General features: G+C 42.0%; 1 protein-coding gene across 2 annotated transcripts in view; it reads left to right on the forward strand.

The window, feature by feature from the left end:
• The first annotated feature begins 281 nt into the window (after positions 1 to 281).
• Positions 282 to 24,081, forward strand: part of inpp5b (inositol polyphosphate-5-phosphatase B) — a 139,139-nt gene continuing 115,339 nt past the window's right edge. Inside the window, exons 1-5 of one of the 2 annotated variants that reach the window (XM_033045465.1) lie at positions 282 to 996; positions 2,447 to 2,526; positions 4,840 to 4,916; positions 14,905 to 14,928; positions 22,224 to 22,334. In XM_033045465.1, coding sequence (XP_032901356.1) covers positions 940 to 996; positions 2,447 to 2,526; positions 4,840 to 4,916; positions 14,905 to 14,928; positions 22,224 to 22,334 — 349 coding nt within the window. In that variant the 5' untranslated portion in view covers positions 282 to 939. Of the gene's footprint in view, positions 997 to 2,446; positions 2,527 to 4,818; positions 4,917 to 14,904; positions 14,929 to 22,223; positions 22,335 to 24,081 lie in introns of both variants that reach the window. The other variant, XM_033045464.1, reaches the window with a different exon arrangement.

The following is a 24,081-nucleotide window of genomic DNA, read 5'->3' on the forward strand; positions in this document are numbered from 1 at the left end:
GAGACGACCACTGGAAGAAGGCCAGGACTTCAGTTCCTGGATCTCACTGGGAGTTCCTCAAGCCAGTGCCTGCCTTGTCCCAGTCCCTTCAAATGCTTCATCAAAGACCTTCCTTTCATCGTGAGGTGAAGTCAGTTATGGTCGCACAATGCCCACTTTCTATCGTAACTTGGATGGAACATAATGTAAAACATTTTCCATAGTAACAGAAAGGAACGTAATATACTCAGAACGGGGATGAGAACCAAGACAAATGCTATTCGCCCTTTAATGTTACCAACGAGCAACGTCACGATATTTTTCAAAGCACTGTATTCCCTGAAAGAAATGCACAATGAAGCAAAGTTTGTGACTGCAACAGTGCGGGGCAAAGGGGATAAAGAGCAGTGAGTCGATTTCCGGCTGTTCGGACAAGGTTTGGCGTTCTGAATCAAACGTGGCAGCCGAACTTCTCCACCGTTATATCTGGGGCATGTGTGGACTAATAACTCGTGGCAGGATTTAGCAAGAGCAGAGGAAAGTACAACTTTATTTTTAAATAAAAAGGAAGCTCGGAACGTTGCTTGCAAATAAAACCGCATAACCCAGGCGAAGGAATGCGAGTGTGAGCAGAAACTGAGAAGAATTGCAACGGGCGGACGGAGTAGGATTTTTTTTAAAAGGGCGACGGAGATTTGGAAAAGCGGATTCTAGGGAGCGAGCGGAGTGAGCCCCGAGGGGGTTACAGATCCAAAGGAAGGACTGCAGGAGGCGGCGAGGAGTTGCAGCAGAGTTTTGCTCGGTGCCGTTCCCGGGATAATGTGCCAGTGCTGTCGCGCGCCCGGTGCTGGGGCGCGGCCAGGCCGCCGTTGCCAGGCAGCCTGAGCCGGGGTCGCCGTTGCCAGGCAGCCTGAGCCGGGGTCGCCGTTGCCAGGCAGCCTGAGCCGGGCCGGGGCCGCCATGGACCGGTCGGGAGTTGTGCAGGCGACACTGGAGCCCGAACATGAGTGTCGGGCAGTATCCTTGGGGCGGAGGTCGCGGCTTCCTAGTCGGGCTATTGCACTGAGTCCCCTTCCATCTGCTCCCACCGACCTGCTCATCCCCGGGCAACGGGGGCGAACTATCCAGAGGGGAGAGGGATGAACAGGGAGGGTCGGGCAGTGGGATCCCAGCCCTGTTAGAACCCTTTTATATTATATCCCTCCCTATAAATCATAGCCCCCTTTATATTTATAGACCCCTTTAAATTACCCACCCCTCTTTAAATTATAACCTCTCTAAAATTAGACCCCCATTAAATTAGAACCCCAATAATTAGAACAAAAGGGTATTCTGAAGCATTGAAACAAAAATTAGCTCTGTAAATTGTCCCCAGTATAGAGAATAGATGCAAAAGTGGGATAACCAAGAACTAGTATGGATGGCTGATCAACAGTGTGGACTCGTACTGTATCAGTAAATCAAAACGTTTAAATGTAGTTACTCCCAAAATGTATTAATGTATATGTTACCTAAAAAGAACTGCCAGGGATAGTTGTGCACTTGACCATTGAAAAATGCAGCACAGGAGCAGACCTTTTAGCCCACAATATCTGTTGAACATGATGCAATTAAACTAATCTCCGTCTGATCCATATCCCTCCATCCCTGCATATTTACGTGCCAATCTAATTTAACAGCGCTATCATATCTGCGTTCACCAACCACTCCTGTGTAACACAATTTGCCCTGCACATCTCCATTAAACTTTGCCCCTCTTAAAGTTATGCCTCCTCACCTTTGACATTCCCATGCTGGAAATTGTACTGATTTGTTTTGTGCTGATTTGTTTTGATAGAATGTCCATATGTGGATATGGTATAATGTATTTGTGCATGGTTTGTATTTTGTGAACAAGTACACTACACATGAAAACCGGCTCAAGCATTAGTAGATAGCAGAAAGTAACTGGTTTTAATTAATCTAGACAACAGTACGGATCTTGCATCTTTACCTCAGCCTTCCTCAGTAGAGATATAGCACGAAACAGACACTTTGCTGATCATTAACCACCCGTTTATATAAATCCTACATCAGTTCCATTTTGTTTTACCCTCCCCGTATTACCATCACCTCCCTCCAGATTATTCCACCACTCTAGGGGTAATTTACTATGGGGTATCTACCCACAGATCTTTAGGATGTGGGAGAAAACTGGAGCACCTGGAGGAAACCCAGAGGGACGCCACACTGACAGCACCCGAGGTCAGGATTGAACCCAGTGTCTCTAGCACCGTGAGGCATTGGCTGGACTAGGTCTGCCACTTAGCATCAAGGGAAGATTTTGTCTGAGCAAAAGGCTGCGTATAATTCTAGCTTTGGATTGTAAAAATTTTGACGGCTATTGACGGGACTTGTGCTTTAAAAGTACTATATTTCTTAAACATAAATTGCAATGAGATTGTTTTTCCTTCACAATGTTCTGTATGCGGTGCAAGGTACTGTGTTAGTTGGAGAATCAAATGAAAGCCGTATTATAGGACTGGTGGAATGCAGCAATGAATTTGCGTAAGTTCTTTATTTTCAAAGTTCATATCTATTGTCACTCTGTTTAAATATTGTCTACATAACAGTCACCTGACACTAATATTTCAGAATTAACAATTAATGACGAATTTAGGCTTTAAGAAATGTACTTGAAGAAAGCAATCCAATTTTAAGATTACAAGTGATATTATAAAGTTAAGGTTAGAAAGTATTTTATTGTCATGTGCCCCAAAACAGAAGAATTAAATTCTTACAACAGACAGGAAAACATAGTACTCTATAAACACCACAAAAGGCAACTAAAAAGTTATTTATTTATATATATTAAAAAACAAGCAAACAATAATACAATAACCCCTCATTATAACAGACCGTGGGGGGGTGGTGAGGTAATGGTCCATTATTGCTGATTGTCCCCTGTAACCAAGTAATCATTGTATAAGTAGTCGAAACTAACAACTGTAGTTGCTGGTTAATTCACACAATGCTGGAGTGACTCAGCAGATCACGTAGCATCTCTGGAGAACATTGATGGGTAACATTTTGGGTCGGGGCCCTTCTTTAGACTTTCAGTCTGGAACATGGGCTTGAAATCCAGCTGAGTTGAAGGCCCCTAGTTTGCTGGGTCAATGGTTATGGCTCACGGGTGGCCGGAGTGCAGGTACAGGAGGTTCTAGAGGTACTTTTCAACGATGGATAATTCAGGGTTTTAATGACCTCAACATATCGTAAGGTGAGAGTTGCTAAAATCTGGAGGATTTTGTTAATCGGAGATACTCTGTAGCCCAGTATAATTTAGGGTCCTCAAATTGTATGTTGATTTTGACTTAGTGCCCTTTTACATTCGCCTAACTATGTTATTTTTACTGGGTCAGTATTATTCAAGTATTATCTGCCCGGGATAAATGGAAGCAGATAATTTGGAGTAAAGAAAAATCAAATTGTAATAGAAGAGCCCTATTTTAAGAAGCTACCAATTATAAAAAGCATCAGTTCAGTTGCAAAGGTGATTGTTACGTATCAATCACACAGTAATAGCTTAATTCATTCTGCTTTCAGTTTAACAGTTTTACTAAAATAATTAATGTTGAAATAGATTTTTTTGGGGGGCGTAAGGGAATTAAAAATTACCTCAAAAAGAACTGTTATTTTCGTGTTAAGCACTGTGTCTTTTAGAACAAAATGTTATTGTAATAGTTTGGTGTCAAAAAGTGTTGGTTCTGGCACTTCCTGTCATAAATATCACTTGCATGTTTCCACGTTGGAAATGCACCAGGTATCAGTGCTCATTTCGAGTGTGCCAGGAGAAATTAATCCACAGGAGCTCAAACTATGCCTTACATTGGCACCTTGTAGATTTTAATGATACTGCTTTCTCTGTAGCAATGCAATTTTATGCTGGCCTCTCTGAGAAGGTTGGTTCTTTTAAGTTTACTCTTGCCATCTCTTTGAGACACTTCCATCACACAGTACTGACCTGCATTTCCCATCGTTTACAATCCTTGACTGACACACTTCTTTTATCCATCATTCGTGGTCTTGCAATCCACAGGTCCCAATCATTCCCTATTCATCCTGTCCAAAGCATCCACATCCTTCTCATAATGGGCCGACCAGAACTGCACACAATATTCCAAATGAGGCTAACCAAAGTCGTATAAAGCTGTATCATGACTTCCTGACTCTTATATTCAGTGTCCTGACCGATTAAGGCAAGTATACTGTACACCTTTTTTACCACTCTATATACTTCTGTTGCCACTTTTGGAATGTGTGCTCTTGGTTCCAAAGATATTTCTGTACATCAGTGCTTTTCTTGTGATGAGATCTTACCGTCATTTTGCAATTCCCACACCAAGCAACTCAGTGCTTTCAAAGTTAAGAGAAATATACATCTGAAGAATGATTTTGACACGAAATGTCACTGATTCCTTTTCCCCAGAGCCTGACCTGATTTACTCCAGCATTTTGTGTGTATCTTCGGTGTAAACCATCTTCTGCGGTTCCGTCCTACTCAAGATAAATATTCTCTACTTAACTGGCAATAAACACTTAACACTGGTCTTGATGGTGAAAGCCATTTTTTGGGAATTATTTTTAAAGAATGACAGGATATTTATTGGAGACCAATGAACTGCAGATGCTGTAAGCTTGCGTGGAACACAAAGTACTGGAGAAACTCCGTGGATCAGGCTAGATTGCTAGGCGATGTTTAGGGTTGTGACCCTTCATCAGACTCAGGATATTTATTGTTTTAGCAATGTTCAAATGCATCTATTCAGATTTTAAACTCCAACTTTTATTTTTGTTTAGAATTTTTATGTACACTCACAGAAGAATGGCAATCATTGCTGACGATGTTTCATTGGAAAAAATAGTCCCCATATCAGAAGACTTTATTATCGAAGAAGGTACTATCCTTTTATTCTTTAAAATGGTGGTGAAATAAAGGGGACAATATTTTTGATGGTTTTGGAACAATCTTTCTCTTTCATTCTATGCTAAATTTGTGAATTTGCCTCCTGAGGAATTAGACCTACACACTCTCACACTCTGCTTGTATTCTAAGTTAGAATCTATTAGTATTGATGTTTTACTCTTTTAATGTCCTGTTCTATAAATCAAGAATATTCTTTTTGTTTTGCCTTTCCATTGTAATGCTTTTTTTTAATGTTCAATTCAATGAGTCAAGAATATTTCTAATGCCAAATAATTGTCTTTCTGAGTTTCCTGGTCTCTAATTCCTGCTCTAAACTAGTTGTCGTGAAAAGCAAAAATATAGTTTGGTTTATTTTTTAACTAGTTGTTTCATTCCAACTACTTAGAAACATTGAACATAGGAACAGGAGTAAGTAATTGGTCTCCTTTTATGCCTGTTCCACCATTTAATATGAGCATAAAATTTCAATCAATTCAGTAAGCCGTTTTCTTGATTCCTTCAGCATTTATACAAATACCTTCTTCTTGATTGTATTTATGGACTTGGGTCTTCAGTGGTAGATAATTCAACAGTTCAGCACCATCCTGGTGAAGAATTACTTCCAAATCTCAGTTCCTGAGGCTGTGACCCACTGGTCCAGGACACCGCTGCCATTGGGAAAATTCTTTCTACATCTAGTCTTATAAGACTTTTACACATTTCACGTCCTGGAGAGTGCTGTCGAACAGAGAGATCTAGAGGTGGAGGTACATAGGTTCATGAAAGTCTGGACATAGGTAAGTATGATGAAGGTGTTTTGCACACTTGCCTTTATCGGTGAGGGGGAGCACTGTAGTTGGGACATCATGTAACGGAGCTGTACAAGATATTAGTGAGGCCATATTTGGAGTACAATGTATAGTTCTGCTCATATTGTGATCGGAAGGATGCCACTAAACTGGAAATGATGCAGTGAAGATTCACAAGGATGATACTGGGACTGAAGGGTTTAAATTATAAGGAGAACCTGGGCAAGCTAGGATTTTTGTCCCTAGAGTGTAGGAAGCTGTATGTGGGACAATTATTGCATTTAAAAGTCACATGGGACAGGGACAGGTACATAGATAGGAAAGATTGGAAACAAGTGGGCCTTCTGCAGTCAGGTGGGACTATCTTGGTTAGGCAACTTGGTCAGCATGGACATGGTGGGCCATGGGTCTGTTTCCATGCAGAGGAATTTTATGACTAAGACAGGTTTCCAACCTTTATCGTCCCGTTTACCCCAGACAACTTTAATAGCGCATAACAATGTTATTTCACTTATTTATGAACAACTAATGATGAACAGATACCAGTATACCAGAACCAAACACAGTCAGTCATTGAGAAAAAAATGTACAAATCCAGAATTATCAAATTTCCCCCCTGGGTAGGTGAAATTTACTTCCTGGGGGTAAATTTACTCCAGGTTGGGAACCCTTGCTCTAAGAGATCCCTTCTTGTTTGTTATGTTCCAGTGAATGTCGATGTAATTATCCAATCTCATCTCATATTTCGTTCGTTGTTTATTATTTATTATTTGTATTATTATTAGTCATGTGTCCTGAGGTACAGTGCAAAGCTTTTATTGTTCGCTAGCCAGTCAAAGAAAGGGCTATATATAGAGTGACACAGTGCGGAAACAGGCGCTTCGGCCCAACTTGTCACACCGGCCAACATGTCCCACTTGCCAGCATTTGGTCCTTATCCCTTCAAACCTGTCCTATACATGCACCTATCTAGCTGCTTCTTAAATGTTGGGAACTACCTCCTCTGACAGCTTGTTCCATACATCCACCACGTTTGTGTGAAAAAGTTACCACTTAGATTCCTATTAAATCTTTTCCCCTTCATCTTAAACCTATGTCCTCTGGTCCTCCTGATTACAATCAAACCATCCACAGAGTACAGTTAAAAGGTAAAGAGTACTTAGTGCAAGAATCTTCCCAAAGAATCTTTGTTGCACATCCTATTTGGCAGAAACATCCTTCCTCGGATAAGAAGACCAAACTCTGCACACAACTCGAAATGGGGTTTCACCAAGGACGTGAACAGATGCATAAAGATATCCTTGCTTTTATACTCAAATCTTCTTGCAATGAAGGCCAATGCACAGTTTGCCTTCTTAACTGCTTGCTGCATTTGCCTTCGGTGACCTACATTTTAAGCACCCACTTCTCTTTGCACCTTTTCCTAAAACATTGCATGCTATCCTGATAATCTAACTTTCTATTTTGGAATCTTTGATTTTTACACTTTATACTGCATCTCCAATGCATTTAGTAACTCCACTTTTCTAAATTCCACTGGAATCTCTTCACATTCTCCTCACAGTGCGCATTCCTGAGGGCAGCCTGTATAATTAGAAATGATTCATTTTGATCTTTCATTCTAATAAAATATTATGATTAGCTGGGGGCCCAAGCATTGATCCTTGTGGCAACCCACCAGTCACTGCCTGGAGAAGCACCCATTTGTTTGAACTTGTTGGAAGCTTTCATCAACATATGTACAGATTTAAAGGATTCTAATGATCTAAATCTTTTCATTTCAATCCTGAATGTGAACCAGTTGTGATTGGCAAGATGGACAAATAGCTTTTTCCTAGGTGGCCCCATTCTGCCGATGGTTTAAAACCCCAATGATTACTTTTGAAAATCGAGAACATTGCGAATATTGGAAATCTGAAATAAAAGCACATTGCTGGAAAAACTCAGCAGGTCAGGCATTATCTGTGGAAAGAGATACAGTCAATGTTTTGGATCTGTGACCCTTCATCAGAAGAGTACATTTGCTTTTTAATAGATATTTTTAATATACTGTTTTGTCTCTTTTTTTAAAAATAATTTAAGAATTCGCATATCCAAGTAATGTTACTCCACTTCCTGATCTTTGACATCTTCACCATTCACTGTGGTCATTTTTTTTTCCTACTCTAATTTTTAAAACACTCTGCGTAATTTTTCTTTCCTTTAAAATGCATTGTTACTGATTTGATTAGCTTCCAAATCTGCCTTGTGCTCTAACAATGTTAAATATAGTTTGTATCAAGCCATAATTCATGATGTCTGGAAATTTAAATATTATTCCCGGAATTTCTCAGTACATACACTGTATGCTTCAGTAAACAAAAGTGGCCCTGTGGAGCATGATGTAATTTCCTTGGCTCGCTCTTTGTATGTGTCCTGTCGTCGTGTTCTGCTCAATTCATCGTATAGTTCTTTTTGTCGCAAAGCTCTTAAATAACACATTTTAAAGCAGTACACCCACTCCCACTACATTTCCTTCATCCACTCTCTCTTAATGCTTATTGAAAATATATTTAAGGATGGTAAACATATTCACGTCCAGAAATATTACTATGTAGTATCAAAGATGACACAAAGTGCTGGAGTAACTTAGCGGGTCAGGCAGCATCTCTGGAGAGAAAGGATAGATGATGTTTCAGGGTCGGGACCCGTCTTCAGATTCTAAAAAAGGTTCGCGACCTGTAACGCCAACCATCCTTTTTCTCCAGAGATGCTGCCTGACCAGCTGAGTTACTCCAGCACTTTGCATCTATCTTTGGTATAAACCAGCACCTGTAGTTCTTTGTTTCTATGCTATGTAGCATCATATTTTTTCTCCACCGTGCAATCTAACCAGGGAAAAATAAAAAGTTACAGGAAAGTGGGACTTTATATGAGCTGCATGAAGTCTGCAGCTCTCGTCCAGGATCACCAATAGATCTGATGTGCGAAACCATCTGTGGATCTCCGATGTCCAGCAACAGTCACTTTTGGATGTCTAAATTCTATGTGCCCCACTGACTATGAACCATACCTACAGCAGCTTTCATGCACTCAATGAAATCAGTTTCTTCATAAGTTAAAGAAGAAAATATGAGCTTGTCCCATGAAGACACAAGAAACTAAATGCTGGGATTTGAGCAAAAAAACAAAGTGCAGGAGGAACTCAGCGTGTCAGGCAGCATCTATAAAAGGAATGGACTGATGATTTTTTGGATGGAAACCCTTCTTCAATCTACTTTATCCATGCCTTTCATAATTTTGTACCCCTCACGAAGATGAGGGATTTAACACATTGGCCTTCATCAGTCAGAGTATTGAGTATAGAAGTTGGGAGGTTATGTTGCAGTTGTATAAGATGTTGGTGAGACTGCATTTGTGAGTATTGCGTTCAGTTCTGGGCACCATGTTATAGGAAATATGTTGTCAAGCTGGAAAGGGTAGAGAGAAGATTTACGAGGATGTTGCGCCAGTGTGCACAGTACTATTGATACAGAGTCATTGTATATCATAACAAGTATTTTAATTAGGATACAAACAGAGACCACTGCCATGAGTACTGTAGGCTCGAGATCGTAGGTTGAACATGGCTGCCCGCATGCCACTAGGTTGTGGTGGTGTGGAAACCTGGACATGGATTATGGATCAGGTCATCTGCAGCAAAACCAGACACGGATCAAATTAGCAATACTGTTTGATCCACAACCTGGACTAGAGGGTCTGAGCTATAGGGAAAGGTTGATTGGGCTGAGACTCTATTCCATGGTGTGCAGGAGGATGAGGGGCGATCTTAAAGAAGTGTACAAAATCATGAGAGGAATAGATCGGGTAGATACACAGTCGCTTGCCCAGATTAGGGGAATCAAGGACCAGAGGACATGGGTTTAAGGTGAAATGGAAAAAAAATATTAGGAATCTGAGGGGTAACTTCCTCACATAAAGGGTGGTGGGTGTATGGAACATGCTGTCAGAGGAGGTAGTTGAGGCTGCGACTATCCCAATATTTAAGAAACTGTAAGGTACTGTATATGGAGGCAGGCAAGTGGGACTAGTGTAGCTGGGACATGTTTAGCGGTGTGCAACTTGGGCCGAAGGGCCTGTTTCCACGCAGTATCGCTCTATGATTTCTAAGATAACCCCTCAACCTGGTCCACACAAAAAAAGTCCCAGCTATCCAACCTTTCCTTATAATTCAAGCCTGCAAGCCTAGGGAACATCCTGGTGAATCTCTTTGCACCCGTGCCAACCTAATGACCCTAGAGTTGGGCGATCACAACTGCACACAGTACTCCATGTGTGGTCTCACCAATCACTTAATTAATATCTACATCATGATGTACCAACATTTTGTACTCCATATCCTTCCCAATGAAGGCAGGTATGTCAAATATCTCTTTCACCACATTGCCCATCTGACTTGCCACTTGCACTTGTTCTCCCAGATCTCTGTTTTGTAATACTCACCAGGGTTCTCTATTTACTGTATAATGCCCAGCCTGGTTTGACATATAAAAATGCAACACCTCACACAGATTTAAAGACGATTTTCCATTCCTTGGCCCAACTTCACAACTGATCTAGATTGTGTTGTAAATTGTCATCTGCAAAATTACCATACATGTTAACTATATTGTCATCCAAATCATTAATGTAGGTAACAAACAATAGCGTACCTCGGTTGATCCTGGCCGCCTAAATCTGATGTATGCCTCCTCCTTTCTCCTGACCAGACCCTCAACCAGACCCTGTTATTAACCAGGGTTCCCTGCCAGCTTTGCCCTTCACCCTAACAGGAACATGCTGGCCTTTTAGTCTTGTTATCTCACTATTGAAAGCCTCCCACTTATCAGCCATTCACAACTGTAAACAGACTCTCTTAATGGACCTCTGCGAATTCCTGCCAAAACACTCCAGAAAGTTTAGGTCCTCAACTTGTGGGCCAGTCTGATCTTTCTCCAAACTACTTAAAAATGAATATAATTATAGTCACTGGTCCCAGAGTTTTGCCCCATTGACACTTCAGTTATGCCTATCTCGTTTCCTAAGAAGAGAACACATTTTGGTTTTGCTCTCTGGCAGGGCTCTCTATATATGTATTGAGGAAATATCTTCGATCAACGAGATGCAATCTCACTGGGTCTCCACTCTGTGCCAGATCACGTGGACAATAAAAACATATGCTGTGCATCAGGCTATTGTCTAACGACACCATCTTTTCCTGCAAACATGTTACCAAGCTCAGGGAACTGGGTTTCTGCACATCCCTTCGCAATGACTTCCTCGTCAACATACCACACTCAGTATGTATTTACAACAACACTTTCTTCCCTATAACTGTCAGCTTAGGGGCACCATGAGGCTACGTGCTCATCTCCCTGCTTTATTCACTCTATACCCATGTCTGTGTAGCCGGACACTGTTCCAGGTGCATCATTAAATTCATCAGAATGCCAGAACAAGCTTGCTCTCAGCATCAGTAATGCAAGGAGCTGATTGTTGATTTTAAAAGTGGAAGTCTGAGGATCTACAAACCTGTCTTCATTGGTGGGTCGGTGGTGGAGAGAGTCAACAACTTCAAGTTCCTGGACGTGCATATCTCTGAACATCTGTCCTGGAACAAACGCATGGATGCAATCATAAAGAAAACCCATCAACCCTCTACTTTCTTGGAAGACTGTGGAGTTTCGGTATGTCAACGAATAGTCTCTTGAACTTCTACAGGTGTGTGGTAGAGAGGATATTGACTGGTTGCATTACTGCCAAGTTTGGCAACTTGAACGGCCCGAAACAATTACAAAAAGTGATGGACATTGCCTGATCCATCATGGGTACTGATCTTCCAATTGTCAAAGGGATCTGCAGGAGGCATTACTTCAAAAAGGCAGCCAGCATCATCAGGGTGGTCACACCATCTTGGCTACACCCTCATTTCACTCCTGCCATCGGGAAGAAGGTAGAGGAGTCTGAAAACTGTGACTGAGCTTCAGAAACAGCTTCTTCACAGGCTATTGAACACTACAACCACTAACTAACCTACAATAGAGTTCTTAGTTGAAGACATTCTTAGTGGTTTTTTGCACTAGGGACTTCAGGCTTTAATTTTATTTTGCACTAATATTGAGGTTTATTTATTGATTTTTGTTTTCATTGTTATTTACTGAGTACTGTGTTTACTCAGTTCAATTGATACAGTGGTGGGGGTGGGGGGTGGGATAACTTGGTACTCTAGTTACTCTACGCTAATTAATTTCTTGATTAGTTAGTTTGTCACGGTTAATCGGGAAAAGGCAGAGAAATGGGGTTGAGAGGGAAAGATGGATCAGCCATGATTGAATGGCGAAGTAGAATAGCCTAATTCTGCTCTGATAACTTATGAACTTATAATGCTGCAAGCAAGAATTTCATTGTGCCATTTCAATACATATGACAGTTAAATATTCTACACTCTGTAGTCTCTTCTTGGACAAGCTTCCGAATGCTGCCATTTACAGTATGGAAGAAGCAATTAATATTAGGGAAGTTGAACTTTCCCACTAATACTATGTTATTGTTTTTACTGCTATTTGCAATCTCGCTAGACATCTGCTTCTGTAATGCTGACTATTGGGAGACACATCAAAATGATCATTCCCTTCCTGTTTCTAAGTTGTGCCCCTATAACCTCTGGATGATTCCCCCAAGAATATCTTCTCTGAGCACTGTAGTTATGTCCACCGTAATCAAGAAGGGCAACTCCCCTGTCCTCTATCATGCCTGAACATGGAATGCCGAGCTGCCATTCCCACCTTGTTTCCATTATTGCTGTTATATCCCAATGCTGCCCTGAGTTCATCCGCTATTAAGCCACTAGCATTGAGATAAATATAGTTTAAACTACTGCCTTTCCTCTTTCTTTGCTGCCCACCTGTCTGTCCTGTCTGCCAATATTGCTCTCTCTGATTACAGTAATTGCCCCCAACTTCCCATCTGCCTCCTTTCTGGTCTGGGACAATCTGGCTGCTACCCCCCCCCCCCCCCCCCCCCCCCCCACCCCTTCCTCCTTGAAAATGTTTCGCTGCGACTCGGAGAAATCTTGGAACCTGGCACCAGGGAGGCAACACACCATCCTGGAGTCTCCTTTGAACACTGAATCTCCTGTTGGTCTCCCTAACTATAGTGTGACCTTTCACTGTATCCCTGCCTAATTTCACAATCTCACCCTATCCTACTATGCCTCAGCGAGACCTGGTGCCTCAAACCTGGCTGCTGCTGCTGCTTTCTCCTCTAACGTTATCTCCCCCCCCCCCCCCCCCCCCCCCACTGTATCAAAACGATATATGAGTTTTTGATGGGAATGGCCACAGAACATTCCTGCTCACCTATCTACTTTTTAACAGCACCTTAGTTGTGTCCACCTCATTATAACTCCGAGCTATAATGCTCTCATTCTCCCAGATGATTCTGATGTTATCCAGCTCTTGATCCAGCTCTCATGGACACATCTCACAGATGTCGTCCTCAGTAATACTTGAAGTTTCTCTGACTACCCACATTCTGCAGTAGGACCATACCCATGCCCTAACTGCTATGTCAACTGCATTTAGACTAAAGAAAAAAGGTATAAGACCGTTCCAAAGCCACTCGAATCAAAGCCTCAGCACTTACCCGAAATCACAGAACTTTGCCTCAACATGGCAACTCCCACCAGGGTGTCCATTTACTTGTTCGCTGTTGTGTCTCTCAATGAGCCAATGATCGAACAGTGCTCTTTTAAACGTTCCCACTGCTGCTCTGCTCTCTCTCCTTGCTGGAAACTTGCTGATAACCCATCACACAATCACTTGGTCACCAACTGTGCTTCCTCCTGTCTACCAAACAGTTCGGTCCCATCTACAAATGTTAACCACAGCGGTGAACATCAGCAAACCAAACCCATCTCTCCTCCAAGTCTCTGTACATCAACGCTTCCTATCTTCCATTGTTTTCCCTAGTGAAGTTGATAACTTCACGTTGTACAGCATCTACGGGCAGCCCCCGATCTGACCCTCATCGGGACTTATGGCAATTCGTTAACTTGCACCCGGGCTGCCCGTGCAAGAACTGCAAGTTCTGCCATAAAAATTATTTTTTACATTTAATATGTGCTTTATTTACATTTCTAGCAGTTCATGATGCTTTAGAGATACAAGAGGGATATAATTCGAGGGCCAGAGGTGTATTGTATTATTATTATTATGTGACTTCAGTTGGTTCGGCAAAACTCTGGAACGAAGGGTGCCGGAAAATCGGTGGTGGACCTGCACCTGATGCTGAAGCACTGAACCCTGCTGTACCCCACAAATTCCATCCCCCAGAAAAGACCCATTTATTCTAACTTGCTGCTTCCTGTCTGTTGAATAATTTTGAATCCATGCTAATGCATTCCCTCAAAACCCAAATGCCACGCACATTAGTTTATATAACCTTTTGTGTGGGAGTTTATGAAAGGCTTTTTGAAATTCCAAACACTACACATCTATTGTTTCTTCCTTATCTGTTTCATTAATTAGACTTTAAAAAACACTCCTTTAGATCTGTCAAACCAAACCAATTTTCAAGTGCTTTGATATATTTTACAAGAGCCTCCAGCATTTCCTGTAGTTTCCTTGTTTTCTCTCTCCCGCTGTTATGGAATTATGGAATTTTGGGAAATGATAACCGTTGCATCCATTATTTTCATGACAACCTTCTTTAATACTTTAGATATACCTTATCAGGCCATAGGGATCTATTGGCTTTTTGGTACCATTCATTGATCCAGCACTATTTTCTTCCTCACCTCCATTAGATTCTTGGCGACTTAAAAGTTCTCGAATGTTGCTTGCGTTCCTATTCCCCACAATGAATGTGTTTCAGATTTCAGTGACCCTGCCTTGATTGACATGAATCAAGGACAGAGCGAAGGCTGCATAAATCATAAAAGGTAATCTAGACCTGATGGGCCACATGTTCTGCTTCAATGCTGTAGATTTTTTGCAATTCAACAACTAAATCATGGTGCAAGTGGGGAAATTGCTCAGATCCAATTGCCGTTGTTCAATCTTGAACATCTCACAGGTTGAATTTAAATAAATATATGAACCAAATAAATATAACAGTCCAGGTTCTGATTCAACTTTTGCTTTTATTTTTCAGTGATTCAGAACATGCATACTATTGGTAAGTCTTATTAATTTCAGCTGTTTTACGTACATTTTTAAACTGATGTATTTATAGCAGCAGTTACATTTTAATACATTGCCTCTAACCATGGAAATTTTTCCAAAATGCATTACGACGACAAAAGAAACAAAGTGAATGGAGGTTGGGAAGATCTGCACTATTTTGGTCAAAGGTGCAGCTTAAGGAAGAAAAGAGAAGGAGATTGAGAGGTTTATGGACGTAATTTCAGAACATGGTCTCGACTCAAGCTACAAACTTCAGTAGTAGCCAAAAACAGAAGGAAATTGTCGATAAATCACTAGATTCAGATAACAGTTTTGATTCACTCAGTAATTTATTACACGGGATGTGGAGGGTCCACTGCACCTCATTACCAGCTGCCCACTGTTGTACTTTGTTACCGGTAAAGTGGGATCCGTTTCAAGACTGAATCTCCCATGTGGTATCATACTCGGCCATTAGTGGGTGCAGACCATGTTTCTCCCACCCCTGGGACTTCCACTGCGTCATCCATACAGTAATACCATTGGCAACTGCCCAGGAGTTGGTGTACACTAGGACTGGACTATTGTCATCGGACAAAGGGAGGGCCATGACATCCTCATGCAGACGGCGAACACCATCGTGGCCTCTCTCTCCGCCTTATCAGAGATGCACCATTTCCATTTACAAAAGGGAAGCGCTGTGCATGTTCCTCCTTATGGGAGACGTTGGTGGACTTAACCCAGGTCATAATGTGTAGGTGAGGGCCCATAGCCACTATGCCACCCGCCGTAGGGTGTTCGGTAGGAAGGAGTGCCAAGTAACATGCAAACAACTGTCACTCAAAGGGCGAATATGGCACGGCTGGATCAGGCAATGTCTTTGTCCAGATGCCGAGACGCGCCCGCTGTCCGTCATGCTTTTGCCACGGACTCCACTCTTTGTCACGAGCAGTAGTCGACACCTGCAATTCCAAAGAGACATTCTCCCACCGTAAAGCGAGCGGGAGCGCCTGTCCCACCATCCTCTCAGCCATGTGTTGGGACACAGCGTCGCCCATCGGGGAGAGTAACAGTGCCATAAGGCCTATGGCTGCTCGGTCAAGCGAGGCCGGCGAGAAATCCCACCGGGGACCCAGGCCACACCCCTAGTCTAGGGGAACCGGCACGGTCCATCCGCGGGGACTCTCGACTTGGGCCTGGTTTTCTTCATTCTGCCCATGATTCCCATTTTCCTCACAATGTAGTTTCCAAAGGGCATAGAAGTTGCTAGTGGGAACGGTGTCTACAGTGCCCTCCATAATGTTTGGGACAAAGACCCATCATTTATTTATTTGCCTCTGTACTCCACAATTTGAGATTTGTAATAGAAAAAAAAATCGCATGTGGTTAAATTGTCAAATTGTCAAAGCACATTGTCAAATTTTAATTAAGGCCATTTTTATACATTTTGGTTTCACCATGTAGAAATTACAGCAGTGTTTATACATAGTCCCCCCATTTCACCATAATGTTTGGGACACAGCAGTGTCATGTAAATGAAAGTAGTCATGTTTAAAATTTTGTTGCATATCCATTGCATGCAATGACTGCTTGAAGTCTGTGATTCATGGACATCACCAGTTGCTGGGTGTCTTCTCTGGAGATGCTTTGCCAGGCCTGTATTGCAGCCATCTTTAGCTTATGCTTGTTTTGGGGGCTAGTCCCCTTCAGTTTTCTCTTCAGCATATGAAAGGCATGCTCACTTGGGTTCAGATCGGGTGATTAACTTGGCCACTCAAGAATTTACCATTTTTTAGCTTTGAAAAACTCCTTTGTTGCTTTAGCAGTATGTTTGGGATCACTGTCTTGCTGTAGAATGAACCGCTGGCCAATGAGTTTTGAGGCATTTGTTTGAACTTGAGCAGATAGGATGTATCGATACACTTCAGACTTCATTATGCTACTACCATCAGCAGTTGTATCATTGTACCTTCAGCAGCCATACATGCCCAGGCCATAACACCCCCAACCACCGTGGTTCACAGATGTGGTGGTATGATTTGGATCTTGGGTAGTTCCTTCTCTCCTCCAACACTTTGCTCTTGCCATCACTCTGATATAAGTTAACAGTATACATGGCAGTGATAAATGCAACAATAAATACCAGTGAAAAACAGCAGAATAGTGCAAAGTTAGTTGTACAATCTGGAGTGGTGCAAAAAAGACTAAACTGTAAATCAGAATTAAGGGCCTGTCCCACTTGATGATTTTTTCGGCGACTGCCGGCATCATATCAGTGTCGCCAAAATTTCTGAACATTTCAAAATCCAGCGACGACAAAAACAATGTTGCGACACTTGAAAAAAAACACAGCGCGTCAGACGTCATCACGCCACATCACGCCGCAAATCTTTCGGTGACCTGATACGTCAGTCAATGATGCTGGCAGTCGCCGGAAAAATCGGCAAGTGGGACAGGCCCTTAACAGAGGAATGACATTCTTGCTATTGAAGGAGTGCAGCGTAGGTTCACAAGGTTAATTCCTGGGATGGCGGGGCTGCTATATGATGAAAGAATGGAGTGACTAGGCTTGTATATACACTGGAGTTTAGATGGATGAGAGGGGATCTTATAGAAGCATATAAAATTATTAAAGGATTGGACACGCTAGATGTAGGAAACATGTTCCCGATGTTGGGGGACTCCAGAACCAGGGGCCACAGTTTAAGATTAAGGGATAGACCATTTAGAACTGAGATGAAGAAAAACTTTTTCACCCAGAGAGTTGTGAATTTGTGGAATTCTCTGCCTCAGAAGGCAGTGGAAGCCGATTCACTGGATGCATTCAAAAGAGAGTTAGATAGAGCTCTTAGGGCTAACGGAATCAAGGGATATGGGGAGAAGGCAAGAACGGGGTACTGATTGTGAATGATCAGCCATGATTACATTGAATGGCGGTGCTGGCTTGAAGGGCTGAATGGCCTACTCCTGCATCTATTGTATATTTATTTATGTAATAACAAAATGGTACAGTCAAGAGTATGTGGCAGCAACTCCGGCAAGGAATTGTGAAAGAGGTGATAGGTTCAGGATTTCATAACTGTTGGGAAACTCACAAGTACTAACTTTTTTGAAACGTTGTAGACCAAAATTGAGTAAACTGCCTTGCCTCTTGTGTGACTTTCTCATTGGTGGAAAGTTACTAAACTACCTAGACAATTAAAGGAGAGAGGGGGGGAGGGCAAGAGAGCTGGAGGATGAGGTTAGTTTGGTTCCATTTCTGAATTTCAAATTACTGTAGGTTTGTCCCCTGGTACTGCTGTAGAAGTTGACCTGTTCCTTCTCAAGACGGAAATTTTTTCCAGGTTGTCCAAGTTTCTATGCTGTGTAACTCTATGACTTTGTTTGCCCCACTTCTCCAACAATGTGTGTTATGTGCACTATGCACCACAAAATCACCAAGATTTTCAACAGCAGAATCCAATTTCTGACAATATCCCAAAGAATACTGTGGGGTTCAGGAAAATGGAACATCATCCCTTCAAATTCCCCTAGAAATCACACATTCGGACATTTTAGCTTTCCACGTTGTCAAATTGCTGGAACAATTTATGAAACTCAGTTTGAGGTATTCCAAAATAAAAAAGAAATAACCACCATGGTATCAAAGGAAACCTGAGAACTCTTACATTTCTGGTTGTAGAAAAATAATGAGTTACAAAGTATTTTGTGATAATCATTTCTATGGTGCTTCTAAACTTCCTTCACACTTTATAAAAGAAAAATTAAAGCAATGAAAAAAATTGGTATCGAACAATTTGGTGCAATGATTTCATAATTAATTTTAATTGTTTTGAATGTGATATAGTGGTTAAAACACATTTTAATTACCAACCCTCATTAACAAGAAGATGGTGATAATTTTGTTTTGCCTTGAACCTGACTATGTAGTTAGTTAAGTTTGCAATTTTAGGAATTATTTTTTTTTTAGCTTTAAATGTATAAGTTTGCACATTTGAATCTTTTTATTTGTGCAATTTTCAAATTTGTTTGGTAAACAATTAATTTTAAAGTTCTAAATATACTCAATTCATTCACACGTTTGTTGTAGAACAAAAGCTTTTATAGTTGCACAACTAAATCATGAGGAGGCCAAGTTATAATTGGAAAATAAAACAGTATATAATGCAATAGTGTCACAGAGTTACAAAGCGTCGAAACAGGCCATACCATTTTCCCGCATTTGCTCCATACCCATCGAAAGCTTTTCTATCCATGTATCTGTTCAAGTGTTTTTTAAATGTTGTTATACTGTAGTACCTTTCTCAGCTACTTCATCTGGCAGCTCGTTTAATACACCCACTACCCTCTCAATGGAAAAAAGCTATATTATGTTTGGAACAGTTTGTGCTTTGAGTCCTTGCTAAATATATTAGCATAAATGCATCTGGTTGTTGTGGGTTTCTATGCTGCCACTGAGTGTCACCATATTCACAGTATTAACAACATAACTGAATCTCTGTGCTTTAATGGTTAAAGTTCTGGTAATGCAAAGTAAATGTAATTTTGTATTACATTCATAATTCCTGTTTTCAGTTACGTGCTTATTCACTCAATATTCTGAATGAGTTTGAGAAAGTTAAAGATTGTTTCAGTAATCTTAACAATTGTTTTACCAAAATGTTGCTGGGATTCAAGAGTATTTGCTATTTGCAGAGAGGTTGGACAGTCTTGGATTATTTTCTCTGGAACATCTGAGTTTATGGGAAGACCTGATTGAAGTATGAGAGGCATAGATAGGGCACACAGTCAGAATAGAATAGAATAGAATAGAATAGTTTCTTTATTGTCATTGTAACATGAACCATGTACAACGAAATTGTAAAATGTCAGCCAGTCAGTGCACCATTCAAACATTTCTAAATGCTAACGATACATACAAGGTAAAATATTTAAAAAAGATAAACAACTAAAATAAATATCATAAAAATAGCACGCATAAACACCCAGCCCTACATCCTTCTGTCGATTTCACAGTCTCTTAGTATGTATCGCCCCTGCGTTCCTTGGCGGCTACATTTAGTGCCTTTATAGCAGTGGGGTAAAAACTGTTTTTAAGTCTGTTTGTCCTTGTCCTTGTAGATCTGTACCGTCTGCCTGACGGTAACAGTTCAAACAGGGAGTGTCCGGGGTGGGAAATGTCCTTTATAATACTCTGGGATTTTTTGATGCAGCGGGAACTGTGTAAGTCCTCCAAGGTAAGGAGAGGGCAGCCGACAATCCTCTGGGCGTTGTCAATGGCCCTCTGGAGCGCTTTCCTCTGAGCCGCTGTGCAGCTGGTGTACCATACGCATACACAGTATGTTAGGATGCTCTCAATGGAGCACCGATAAAAGGACAGCAGCAGTCTCTGAGTGATGTTATTCTTCCTGAGCACCCTCAGGAAGTGCAGTCTCTGCTGGACCTTTTTCAGCAGCGCAGAGGTGTTCACGCTCCACGTCAGGTCCTCCTCAATATGGATTCCCAGGAAGCGGAAATCCGCCACCCTCTCCACACAGTCCCCTCTGATAATTAATGGTACCATGTCTGTTTTATTCTTCCTGAAGTCTATTATTATCTCCTTGGTCTTTAAGGTGTTGAGGAGCAGGTTATTTTCTCCACACCACACTGTCAGCTGCTCCACCTCATCCCGGTAGGCGTACTCGTCCCCCCCGGAGATGAGTCCCACCACCGTAGTGTCATCCGCAAATTTGACAATGGTGTTGCTGTGGTGGGCGGGGGTGCAGTCATGTGTGTAGATGGTGTAGAGCAGGGGGCTCAGCACGCAGCCCTGTGGAGAGCCGGTACTGAGGCTGAGGGCCGTGGATGTGTGATGGCCCACTCTGACTCTCTGGCTGCGACCCGACAGGAAGCTGTTTATCCACATGCAGGTGGAGTGTGGAAGTCCCAAGGCCCCCAGTTTGTCCACCAGTTTGTGGGGAAGGATGGTATTAAAGGCAGAGCTGTAGTCCACAAAGAGCTTCCGCACGTAGCTCCCCCGCTGCTCCAGGTGGGACAGTGCAGCATGGAGAGCTGTGGCTACAGTGTCCTCTGTAGATCTATTCGCTCTGTACGCAAACTGGTGGGGGTCAAAGCTTCGGGGCAGGAGTGATGTGATGTGACCCCGGACCAGTTTTTCAAAACACTTCATCACCACTGGTGTGAGTGCGACTGGCCGGTAGTCGTTGAGGCTGGAAATGTGGGTTTTTTTGGGCAAGGGGACTATGGTTGCGGACTTCAGACAGGGTGGAACAGTGGACTGGGCCAGAGACTGGTTGAAAATCCTCGTACAGACTCCAGCCAGCTGGTCAGCGCAGTCCTTCAGCACGCGTCCAGAGACGCCGTCGGGTCCAGTAGCCTTCCTTGGATTGATGGCCCGCAGCGTGCGCCTCACCTCATGCTCCTCTATCTTGAGGGTTAGGCTGCTGTGGACCATGTGGTGCGATGTGGCTGTCTCGGGTGGCTCCACTTCAAAGCGAGCAAAGAAGAGGTTCAGCTCAAGAATCCCTTTCCCAGGGTGGAAATGGCAAATGCTAGAGGTCATGGCTTTAAGGTGAGGAGGACAAAGTTTAAAGGAGATGTGAGGGGTAATTTTTTTTATACAGACGGTGACGGGTGCTTGGAACGTGCTGCCAGGGTTGGTGGTGGAGGCAGATACTGTAGTGGCCTCTAAGAACCTTTAGTGAGGCACATGAATATGAAGGGAATGGAGGGATATGGATCACGTGCAGGCAAATGAGATTAGTTTATCTAGGTATCATGTTTGGCATGGACATTGTGGGCCTAAGGGCCTATTCCAGTGCTGTGCTGTGTTCTATTAATGTCCATTTTATACATATTACGTGCAAAATCCTTTTGGCTTCGAGAAAGCTTTACCTCCTTACTTAAGAAAAAGCCAGCTTAATAATTTATTTTTTAATTCAGATAGATAAAACTGGCTACGTTTCTCCCATTTTATAGTTTTTATGGTTGCACAATGAAATTATGATGAAGCGATGTCCAAGTTATAATTGGAAAAATGATACATACCAACCAGAATATTTAATCAGTTCTGTTGTGACCTTTTGCTGTTGGAAGTGCTTCATTGAGATAATGACTAACCAAATTGCAAAAATAAACTAGTTTCTATGTCTTAATATGATGCAAGTTCTGTGTTAATGGCGTGTTGTTGGCTTAACTATATCCATAGTTTGTGGTATTGAGGTTTGGATGTACAAAAGCAAAACTCTACAGATGCTAAAAGAACCAGACAACAGTTTTGTTCTAAAATGGTTGTTGACAACTCCACAGGTTCTGACACGACTGTCAAAATAACATCAAATGATGTTGATCAAGTGCTTGAGCTGCCATTTGGTTCACAGAGTAGGATTTTCCTACAGGAATTACACAAGGCATGTGGAGGTAAGAATTATTATTTTTTTGTTAAAGCCTCAAATATCCTGAAGATTTAGGGCCACAAGAAACTGTAGAAGCTGGAATCATTATCAAAACACAGAGTGCTGGAGGAACTCAGCGGGCCAGACAACACCTATGGAGGAAATGGATGGGCGACATTTTGGGATGGGACCCTTCTTCAAACTGAGGGGCCAACAGGGATCATGAATGTTAAAGATAGGATCAACATCAGGACAAAATTATGTCATCAATAACCAGTCCCAGTTAGTGCTAGAAAATTCCAGAGGTGTGTGGCATATAACTATTGCTCTATGATAATACCTGCACATTCACCTTTTTCCTTCCCACCATCCAGGGACCAAAACATACTTGGTGAAATAGCAATTCAGTACAGGTTTCAATTTAGCGCACTGGATTTGATGCTCACAATGAGGATTCCTCACATTGGAGATACCAAAGGCAAATTGGGTGACAGCTTTGCAGAAGACAATTGTTCATTCTTACCCATTGCATTCAGGAGTGTGTATTTGTCATATGTACCATTTATGAACCAGGGCAACAAAATTCCTACTTGCTGCAGCTTTTCAGGAACCTTCCATTCTGACATCTGTTCATTTCTTCTTATAATGTTCCACTGAACTCCAGAGCTTTGGAGGCATTGTATCACAGCTTCTCACTACATGTGTTACAGCCTCAGATTTCAACATGGAATTCAATTATTCTAAATTTCCAGCCTTCCCAGTTACTATTCAGAACTTGCTAGTTCTCATGAAAGGTTGTTACCAAATAAACATTTTTGGCTCTCCACAAACGCTGACTGATCTGGGTATTTCCAACATCCTCTTTTACATCTGTTTTGGAGCTTAGTGGTTGGCGATCATAATATCCACAGATCTTTCCTATAAATAGCGAGAAAAACTACAAATAAGCACAATGCGCTGCTCGTTGTGGTGAGATTGCTCACAAAAGTTGGGGTGCAGTTGATATAGGTGAGGTGGGTTTTGATAGGCAGATAGTGGACAAATCCCCTCTCACTTGGATCAATCTATTACCTACCAGGCTTTGTCCACCCTCTCCTCTCTTTCAACTATCTTCACCCCACCCTCTCCTCCCACAATCAATCTGAAGAAGAGTCCCGACCCGAAACGTCATCTATCCATGTTCTCCAGAGATGCTGCGTGACCCATTGAGTTACTCCAGCATTTTGTGTCTTGTTTTATAAGCCACCATCTGCAGTTCATTGTTTCTAAGATAAGTGAAAACAGTTTTTACATAGTTTATCCAGAGTGTTTTAGTTGATGAATGTGATCTGTAGGGGGTTATCGTCAATTTCTCTTGCACAAGGGCCGGTTCAATGATATAAAGATGGAAAATGCTGAAAACATTCAGAATTTCCAGGCAACATCTTTGCAAAGAGAAGGGCCCAAAACTGAAAAAGGGAGAAACCTGCAGAAATGGTGAGGAGCAGGTGATAGGATGAAGGGTGTTAAGCTATAGCATTAGCTGATGAGAGAGAGAGGATAAATGGATCAGACAGTGTTTTTATAGAGAGATAACTGAGTGAATACCTCATGTGTATCCATCAACGTAAATGGCCTTTTCTGACACAAGCAATGATAGAAAGTTGTAGACACGAAGCACTACTGATGCGGTTTATAAAAAAAGACAAAGTGCTGGAGTAACTGAGCCGTTTACACAGCATCTCTGGAGAACATGAATCGGCAATGTTTCAGATTGTAGTAGGGGGAAAAAG

Source organism: Amblyraja radiata, chromosome 27 (assembly GCF_010909765.2).
Source record: "Amblyraja radiata isolate CabotCenter1 chromosome 27, sAmbRad1.1.pri, whole genome shotgun sequence".
NCBI classification, from domain to species: domain Eukaryota; kingdom Metazoa; phylum Chordata; class Chondrichthyes; order Rajiformes; family Rajidae; genus Amblyraja; species Amblyraja radiata.